This window comes from Poromitra crassiceps (assembly GCF_964638095.1).
Source record: "Poromitra crassiceps genome assembly, chromosome: 16".
Classification (NCBI taxonomy): domain Eukaryota; kingdom Metazoa; phylum Chordata; class Actinopteri; order Beryciformes; family Melamphaidae; genus Poromitra; species Poromitra crassiceps.
This window is the reverse complement of record NC_139645.1, coordinates 22,226,381-22,236,783: the sequence shown is the minus strand read 5'-3', so window position 1 is coordinate 22,236,783 and position 10,403 is coordinate 22,226,381. Positions and strand designations below refer to the sequence as shown.

At 43.2% G+C, this 10,403-nt stretch overlaps 2 protein-coding genes across 2 annotated transcripts in view; both read right to left on the bottom strand.

Moving 5' to 3' along the window:
• Window positions 1-299: 299 nt before the first annotated feature.
• Window positions 300-10,403, bottom strand: part of LOC310791523 (synapse-associated protein 1-like) — a gene marked incomplete at both ends in the record, with an annotated part of 178,119 nt that continues 168,015 nt past the window's right edge. Inside the window, one exon of the mRNA XM_083653197.1 lies at window positions 300-430. Within this exon, the coding sequence (XP_083509323.1) occupies window positions 300-430 (131 nt within the window). The remainder of the gene's footprint in view (window positions 431-10,403) is intronic.
• On the bottom strand, window positions 1,828-6,347 carry LOC310791103 (adhesion G-protein coupled receptor G1-like; the record flags this gene model as incomplete). Its single annotated transcript, XM_083652804.1, has 3 exons — window positions 1,828-1,942; window positions 4,792-4,936; window positions 6,080-6,347. The coding sequence occupies 2 exons, from the start codon at window positions 6,345-6,347 to the stop codon at window positions 4,806-4,808; spliced, it is 399 nt and encodes a 132-aa protein (XP_083508930.1). The 3' UTR covers window positions 1,828-1,942; window positions 4,792-4,805.

The following is a 10,403-nucleotide window of genomic DNA, read 5'->3' as shown; positions in this document are numbered from 1 at the left end:
TGTATTCAAAGTGGGTCTAGACCAAGATCAAAACTAGAATTGTGTGTGTATCGGACCTGAACTACAACATTTTCCATACTTTTCCCAGACTTTTGTTTTCAAATCGCCAAACTATTCACTTTCCAGACCTGCGTAGGAACCCTGATTTACGGAAGCATGGATACAAGTCGACAGATGGTAATCATATACATATAGAGGGGAATCATATTTAGTCCCTTTGTGCAGCATGGGTTGCTAGTCGTCCATGGGGGGAGGGGGGGCAGCAAATCAGTGACTGTGCAGAGGAGAGGCAGCGCCCCCTAGCTGCTGTCAGCCTGGAGCATCTTCTCGATCTCTTGGTCCCACTGCTCGTCTCTGTCTGTGGCCTCGCTCACCACCTCGTACTCCTGGAGCTCCTGCTGCAGCTCCTTCTCCCAGTCTGCTGGCTCCTCTGGAGGAGGGAGGAGGGAGGAGGGAGGAGGGAGGAGGAGGGAGGAGGGAGGAGGGAGGAGGGAGGAGGGAGGAGGGAGGAGGGAGGAGGGAGGAGGGGGGAGGGAGGAGGAGGGGGGAGGGAGGAGGGGGGAGGGACACACCACAGAGGTGGTAAAATGGCTTAAGTTAGCCAAATTAGCATGCCAAATGACATCATGACTGACTCAACACTGATATATTGACTATGATTAAAAATCTGATATCAAATCAGGCTTGTATATCTTTGATATGATGGATATCATAATAGCCATTGAAAAAACTATGAGGCTATGCAGTAACAAGCTGGTCCAGTGTTTAGCCCACACCCAGACGCAGCCAACTAGCTGCTTATTCTTTATACACTATATTTATATTTCTGATACCAAGGCACACGGGAATAAAAGACAGGAAAGACTCAATTGCATTACAACATCAACAAGAGATCTAAATCTAAAAGAGATTTGCTCACAGGTTCAGCAGCGTCAAGTCAGCCAGAATAAAACAGAAACGTCCGGTTATAACCGTCAAAATAATGCCATTTAAATCAAAGTACTGTCGCAATGTTTTGTGTGTGATCCGAAATCCCCCAAGTACCAAAGAGGAAATAAAGAAAACATTTGCAGAGAAACCTGTTGTAAATAAACATACAATGTTGTGCCTCCGAAAAGCCAATTTGAACCCATAGTGAGTTGACTGGTCTGTACACCCACCAGCATTATGTAGCCTATTGGTTTTAATAAATTAGCGCTTTTATTTTGAAGGTAATATCGCCTCGCTTCCGGTATCGAAGCTCTTGTTTTCATCTTGCTTTCACTGACCAAAAGGGGGCGTGGCAATCACAAAAAGGAGCCTAACTTCTAAACGGATTCACGTAACACCACGACACTTAGAAAGGCTGGCGGAGGTATGATGCGCTCTACCGAGTGCCGTAGTAGTAGTAGTAGTAGTAGTAGTTGTTGTTGTTATTATTATTAATATACATTTAATTACATTTTTGGCCTCAATGATCTTTCCCAGGCTTTTCCACCCTACCAAATAAAAAATTCGGTGAGAAACAAGAGTGCTTCTGATTTTTGGAATGAAAAATCTGCAACATCAGCACAAAATATCGTCTTTATCAGCAGCTTGAACGCCGATAGATTGACAGTGTTCTTTTAAAGCCGTCTTCTGTTGAGAGAGTGGTTCCCTGGTTCATAACTTACTTCTTCAGCTTACATGTTGTAACATGAAAAGAAAATCATCAGAAATACCAACACAACAAAATTATATCTGTCTCATTTCCAGCTTAAGAAATGTAACAGACACACAGTTCCCTAAAGGATGAAACAAAAGTGTAAGAAAGCCGACCTTCAGGAGAGGGGCTGTCCTTCTTATCCAGAAGATCTCTTCTCGATCTCTTGGTCCCACTGCTCGTCTCTGTCTGTGGCCTCGCTCACCACCTCGTACTCCTGGAGCTCCTGCTGCAGCTCCTTCTCCCAGTCTGCTGGCTCCTCTGGGAGGAGGGAGGAGGGAGGAGGCAGGAGGAGGAGGGAGGAGGGAGGAGGGGACACACCACAGAGGTGGTAAGATGGCTTTATTTAGCCAAATTAGCATGTCAAATGACATCATGACTGACACAACACTGATATATTGACTATGATTAAAAATCTGATATCAAATCAGGCTTGTATCTTGGATATATTTATATATATATTTATATACCGTATATTTATTGCTCTACACTGGTTGTCTATGGGAAGCACTTAACCTGAATTCATTCTGATGACTAATTATGATCTCTGCCAATGAGGTCATATTCTTGCCCATGTCTGTTTGTCAGCAGGATATCTCAAAAAGTTATGAACAGATTAGCAGATTTTGCACAGAACTTGGTAGAAAAGCAGCTCATGGGTCAACTAGCTGTTTAGATTTGCTGTCATTTGATGGAAGAAGTGTGTTTACAGAAGATGATGGTGACTGAGGAAATATATGCTTATGGGTGAATGTCAACAATATGGCGGCGGTGGGCGTGCCCGTACGTGAGTGACGTCAATCGAATAAGGTCTATAGCCAATGGTTGGGATGCATGGGTTACTGCATCAGCTAAATAAAGAATACTACCAGTAAGCTGCCAATCACTGACCTCGTGACGCAGCTGGATTCACGCGGGATCATGAGATCACGATCACATGACATGACAAATCCACCTCGCCACGCCCCAATCTATTGGTTTGAATCTGAACCACCAGTGGGTTCGCACCAATCAGCATCCTCTGAGGCAGCTATATGGGCGGGCTTTAGGGGTGACGCCAGCGAGAACCAGCCCGTGCCGGTGATAGAAGGATGTTTGATCCAATCACCTGCCAGGTATTTGTGCCCGCGAGCAACTCGTTCCTAGCTGGTTATGTGAAAACAAACCATCTGGCAGCGACAGGTTAGCCAATCACAGCAAAAATACACTAAATGTACTGTGATTGTCTAAACTTTGTTTGTTCCCTATGCAGGGTATATACACTTTAATCTTGATTGTGCAATAAAACCCAATGCAATAACTGCTAAATACTGCAACTTGTGCAATAACCAACTATCCACACTGTTACGAATGTTCTTTTACTGACTGGACCTAATGCACGTTACTGTTTATTATTATTATTATTGTTATTATTCTTATTCTTATTATAATTATCATTATTATTATTATTATTAAGATAAGATAATAAGATAATATTATGTACCATTCACTTCTATTCAATGGTACTTGACAAGGATTTAATTGTAGGAGGAGCCACACATTGGTGACACTTTCATGTATGTATATAAGCTACCTAACTTCTATTCTATTATTTTATTGTTGTGTGTTTTTGGTCTATTCTATGGTTCCTATAATGTATCTATGTTTATATTCTTCCCTATCTGAGTGTGAGCAACTGTAGCGTGACCTAATTTCCCCCCGGGGATCAATAAAGTTATTCTGATTCTGAATCCTGAAGTTAAAATCAATACATTTTAAGAGCTTTTTTTAAGACCATCACATCAGCGATAGGGTTGTAAATCATAAGTTTCATCACGATACAATATTATATAGATTCTTTGGACAACGATACGATTTAGGATTTTGATTCAAGTCAGGGGTCTGTGATCGTTATGAGAGGATATACTGTATGCCCATTTAACACAATCAGCTACAAAAATGTAATACCTTTTTAATACTTTTTAAGGGACTTGATTTTGCGTAAATTGATTTAGCAATTTTTAATACTCTTCAAGACCCCGCAGATACGCTGCAATGTATGTGAGTACCAGCACAATAAACAGTAAGAATGATTTGCAAATCATTTCTGATCCAGTTCTGGTATGCAGAGAAATCCCCAATCTTTTAATTCATGGGCTGATTGATGGGACGCTAGCTTCACCTTCATTCAGTCTTCTTCAGGTATTCATGAAAGAAAGATGAACATTTGGCCATTTAGACTATAGAGAGATGAGAAAGGTGCAGACAACCTAGCTGCAGTCAACCATTCAACTTCAGCTTGAGCTCCTGACCTACAACAGTGTCTCCTGGACTAGCACCCCTCTAACAAACGTGTCATGTTGGCGCCTCCTAATGGCAGTGAGAGGTAACTGTTTGGAAACTGAACTTTAATATACAGAAATCCTGTGCAGTGTGTTAATAAACTGCACACACACGGCGCTCCTGTTTACCAGTCGGCCGGTCTGTGAGGCTTTATAAACCAAGGGGGCAACGTTCCTCATTAATCTTCCCATAGACGTACAAATAAAAATCCTTATTATTAAAAGAGTTTTACTTGGTCAAACCAAGTGATTCAGCTATATTTAGAATCAGGAGAGAGCACAGCTATATTTAGAATCAGGAGAGAGCACAGCTATATTTAGAATCAGGAGAGAGCACAGCTATATTTAGAATCAGGAGAGAGCACAGCTATATTTAGAATCAGGAGAGAGCACAGCTATATTTAGAATCAGGAGAGAGCACAGCTATATTTAGAATCAGGAGAGAGCACAGCTATATTTAGAATCAGGAGAGAGCACAGCTATATTTAGAATCAGGAGAGAGCACAGCTATATTTAGAATCAGGAGAGAGCACAGCTATATTTAGAATCAGGAGAGAGCACAGAACATTTCATTCAGACCATAACTAAAAGAAGAAGAAGAAGAAGAAGAAAACTTTTGTTTGAAATGTTTCTTTTCCTGCCGGTCTGTCTTGTATGGTGAAAATGCAACAAGATGGCGTTGCATTACATATTCGAGAGATAATTGTTGTGGGGAGAAATACAATGAAAACGGGTCAGATATGTTGTCAACCTGGCTGTAAAATAGACTTTTCCAGCGTTTAGCATTACCGCAACCACTATTTCTAGGTCTTCTCCCCGTGGGTCTGCAGCATGTGTTGTCTGGTGGATCCGGTGCTGCTGGTTCTCTGTGAGGAGGCACCGGCCTGCCGACGCATCCAGCCCAGCATGTAGAAACGCAGCATCAGCAGAAAGCCTGGGGGACAGACCAGTACATTACATTACATTACATTACATTACATTACGTTAGGTTACATTACGTTACAATGCATTAAGTTACGTTACGTTACATTACATTACCTTACCTTACATTACATTACATTACGTTAGGTTACATTACGTTACAATGCATTAAGTTACATTACATTACGTTACGCTACGTTGCGTTACATTACATTACATTAGACTGCGTTACGTCATTTGTCAACAGTAGTGAAATCAACTGTGCAACAGTCTGCATCAGCCAAGACCTTTTAAAAGGAAAATCAAAATAGAATGAAAGGAGGGCAGCAGCGTTCCATGCAGGTGAGGTCAGACTGTGAGAAGGTGCTCTTTGGTAAAAAAAATGGGGTAACATTAAGTCATCAAAAAAAGTCTGAACCAAAGCACTCTTGGTTGTTCCTCCCGTTAATACATACATGTACATAAGTTCAGCTTAGTTAATACATACATGTACATAAGTTCAGCTTAGTTAATACATACATGTACATAAGTTCAGCTTAGACCATAATGTCCTCAATTCTTGCAAAACTGAATTTAAGTACCCCCTTGAAAAGGAGATGGTTCATCTCAAGGGGTTTATCCTTCTAATAAATTGTCAGTTGAGTGTAGGGTCATGCAAACGGTTACCACCTGACTCAGAATGTACAGTAGGAATATAGGATGAAACCAGCGTGACGTCACTGACACCCACAAATGCGTAACCCCGCGACAGTTAACTAGTATGAGTTGTGCCAAACAAACGTTAATATCTCAAAAAGTATACATCACATTGCTTATATTTTGACATTCTGAGTGAGAGCAAAATTAGCTCAAGAGTTTGATGTATAATATATGCATGTTGTGTTAAAGTCGTGTGAACTGTCGCAGTTTTTAAATTGTAAACACGGTCAGCCGGCTAGAGTCAGACGCTCAAACTCAGGCTCCATATCTGTCTGTCTGTCTGTCTGCCTGTCTTTTTATAAGCATTTTACGAAATGTCGATGAGAAAATAAATGGCGGATGTAAATCTCTGGTACAGTGCTGAAGCAGGAAGTGGTGTTCCACTTTGACTCTCTATCTATTGCATCCCTAGTTCTCAACTGTGTTTAGTTACAGGGATGGGAATGTGAGCGCACACCTTGGAAAGAGTTGAGGATGCAGGAGAGGAAGAGGACAAAGTCGGAGATCGGGCCGAAGTCCAGGAAGGCCAGGCCCCAGGTGGTCCCGAACAGGCAGCTGAGGCCCCAGATGCTGAAGAACGACACGCAGTCCCGCCTCCACTGCTCCCGCCTCATGATCTGCCTGCGCACCAGGAATAGCATCACCAGGCCCGCAGACACCAGAACGGCCACCAGGGGGATGGTGGTGCAGTAGTGAGCCAGCCAGGCCTGGGGGCTGTCTTTCATCCAGCACCTGGAGACACACAGGTTCACTGATGTTAGTTGTTGTTCTGCCAAAGTTGTACACATCACACACACACACACACACACACACACACACACACACATGATCATAGCCTCACATGCACACACAAGTTTGCCGATATCTCTGCAATTCTCCGCAACTGACTGTTGGTGTCAGTGTGACGTCACAGTGATTCAGTCTATTGTCCATGGAAAACCTACTTACATCAGGTAAGGGTTGTTGATGTCATGGAAAACCTACTTACATCAGGTAAGGGTTGTTGATGTCATGGAAAACCTACTTACATCAGGTAAGGGTTGTTGATGTCATGGAAAACCTACTTACATCAGGTAAGGGTTGTTGATGTCATGGAAAACCTACTTACATCAGGTAAGGGTTGTTGATGTCATGGAAAACCTACTTACATCAGGTAAGGGTTGTTGATGTCATGGAAAACCTACTTACATCAGGTAAGGGTTGTTGATGTCATGGAAAACCTACTTACATCAGGTAAGGGTTGTTGATGTCATGGAAAACCTACTTACATCAGGTAAGGGTTGTTGATGTCATGGAAAACCTACTTACATCAGGTAAGGGTTGTTGATGTCATGGAAAACCTACTTACATCAGGTAAGGGTTGTTGATGTCATGGAAAACCTACTTACATCAGGTAAGGGTTGTTGATGTCATGGAAAACCTACTTACATCAGGTAAGGGTTGTTGATATCATGGAAAACCTACTTACATCAGGTAAGGGTTGTTGATGTCATGGAAAACCTACTTACATCAGGTAAGGGTTGTTGATGTCATGGAAAACCTACTTACATCAGGTAAGGGTTGTTGATGTCATGGAAAACCTACTTACATCAGGTAAGGGTTGTTGATGTCATGGAAAACCTACTTACATCAGGTAAGGGTTGTTGATGTCATGGAAAACCTACTTACATCAGGTAAGGGTTGTTGATGTCATGGAAAACCTACTTACATCAGGTAAGGGTTGTTGATGTCATGGAAAACCTACTTACATCAGGTAAGGGTTGTTGATGTCATGGAAAACCTACTTACATCAGGTAAGGGTTGTTGATGTCATGGAAAACCTACTTACATCAGGTAAGGGTTGTTGATGTCATGGAAAACCTACTTACATCAGGTAAGGGTTGTTGATGTCATGGAAAACCTACTTACATCAGGTAAGGGTTGTTGATGTCATCACTTGGCACAACCTCCCTCACACCGTAAATGTTGCCTACCGCTGCCAGGACGGTAACAGGAACCACTGGGAGACCTAACGAGGGGTTTTAAAGTTCGTATATATTTTTTCATGTTTGAAAGTTATACATATGAGTTTGAGTTGAGTTTGAGTTTAATCATTCTGACTTGCAATACATGATTGAATTATGCAGAATGTACACTCGGAAAAAAAACACAAAAAAAAAACACATACATTATGCATTATTAAAACAGACCCCAACATCAAAAATACAATCAACGCTACAGCCCTTTAACACGTTCACTGCCAATGACGTGTTTTTACGTCAAACAGGATCCAACCGTTCACTGCCAATGACGTGTTTTTACGTTTTACGATTTTGTTTTTTTGACGGTGGGATGTGCATCTAACCCTTTTACATCTCTTATATAAGTATTGGACGTGTACAATGTGTACAACCCATTCCACCGACCCACTAAGTGGCGACAGTGCTTTCCTGACTAGAGGAAGGCAAGCAAAAAGCAGTGTGACTGAAGCCATTCTCATGAAGGTGGATTGGCGAAGGCGCTTTCGTTTTCGCGCTGATTGCTGGCGGTGCGGGATTGCAGATTTGCATAGTGGATTGCGGGTGGGACACACTTTGAAACACGCAGCATAAATATGACCAGAATCGCAAAAGCTTCATCAAAGCTCTCAGCCAAAACTCCAAGAAGCGAGCGAGTCCATCCAGACTTCCTCAAACAGCGGCCGCGCAGACAGGCACAGCAGCAGCAAAGCAATGAGACTGGTGACGCGAGGTTACAGCAGCAGCAACGAGCTTGTGGCACGGCCGCTGCGGCCAAGAGGACACACACGGAGGGAGGAGTTGGAAGCGGAGGGGGGTTTCCTGCTGTTATGGAGGAGGTTGCTGTTCAGAACTATTGTTTGGATGTCTGACGTCTTACTGATGCCAGGGATGAATGGTTGAAGTGACTGTTCTATCGAATTTCACAAAAAGCCATTTATCTCTGAATAATTTTTCTGACGCTGAAACCATGCTGTATTCAACTGCTAATGCTTACATGACTGCTACAAACTAACTCTTTTAGACAGAGAAAGCACACATTCTATTAGTTCTTTTGAGATATTGTGTGTTCACAAAATCTTAGCAGAAAAGAATCCTCGGGTCTTGAAAGATGAGCCAGAATCCTCAAGGAAACCCTCTGGCAGAACCTACCTACAGTGAAAAAAAAACGGCTGGCAGTGAATGTGTTAAAAAGCCTGACGCCACAGGAGATGGTGGAGTTTCTCAGTCTATTTGTTCTGGTTTTTGGCAAAGACAACTGATTGCCTCTGCGGAGAACATGGCCTTTCCTTTCTTCAGGCTTTTTTCACAGCCTCCTCAACAGCCTCCTGAACATCTCCACTGAGCTGATTGGATTAGAGGGGCTGGCTGGGGAGGGTCCTTAGCGAAGCATACTCTCAGCTCCATTGACTTGTTGCCATTGAGAAGCATGTTATTTGCTGCAGCCCATTCCTCAAGCCGCTTTGCTTCACTTGCCATTGATGTATCAGTTCCTATGTCAGAGAGTCTAATGACACGGGACAGCCCTATATCGTCAGCATACCCTATATCAAGTGTATCATTGAACAGGACTGATCGGATGGACATATATAACAGGAACAGGTAAGGTGAAATGACGCCCCCTTGTGGAACCCCAGATGTAATGTCTTTCCATGTGCTATATATGCTATTAGCCACAACTCTCTGTCTTCTCCCTGTTGTATAGCTGTGGAGCCAGGTGAGGAGCTGTGGACAAAGATCTAGTGCAGCCAGGTGCTGTAGGAGATTTGCATGGTCAACACGGTCAAAAGCCTTTGACATATCAGCCAGCAGTATCCGGACCATTGGTGCATTGCAAGAGTCTGTCTGAGTAAGCCAGGTGTGGGTGGCTTCAACAAGAGCATTTGTTGTGCTATGTCCTGGTAGATATGCATGCTGATTCTTGCATTCTTTCAGGGCTGTTGGCATGAGCTTTTTAAGCACAAATTTCTCCTGGACCTTTCCAAGACATGAGATTAGGGAAATTGGCCTCCAGTCGCCTATCTGTCTTGGGTTTGGGACTTTAGGGACAGGGCAGATGTTTGCAGCCTTCCATTCATTAGGTACAACTCCCAGTTGATACGAGCAAATTGGAGCAATTCACTAGATGTGTGACAACTGGTGCAAGATCATCAGCACATTGCTTTATAACCAAGGTGGGATACCATCTGGACCACTGGCTTTTCTAGGATTTAGTCTTAGGAGAGACTGTTTCATCTGTCCAATGCTGCATAACTCACCCAAATTGACTGGTTTGGGGAGGGGGAAACATGCATACGTGGTATTTCCAGTCCATGCTTCAGAAAAAAAACTGTTCAGGGTCTCTGCAACATCCATGTTGTCAATATTGTCCAGATTAATCATCATTAATCTCACATATTCAAATCATCAGATATTTTCATACCTTGACATGTCAAGATTTAACGGCAGGAAATGACTCAACAAAACACTCACCGAAACCAATCAGGGGCCAGACGTAGGGCTCCAGGGGGGGGCTGAAAACCATGTAGACCAGCCAGAAGGTGTGGAAGACCTCCATGCCCATCCAGGTGAAGGAGCTGAGCAGCGAGTAGTGCAGGCCCAGCCCCACCCACACGCACAGGCCCTCCCCCCACACGTTGGCCACAGTGCCCGTGGAGAAGAAGAGCAGGTTGAGGAGGAGCAGGGAACTGGCTAAGCCCAGGTGGATGGGTGTAGACTTCTCCTTCGGTTGCCTGGAAAACACGGAGACACATGGAGATCATTTACCTAGACTCAAAAAGACTG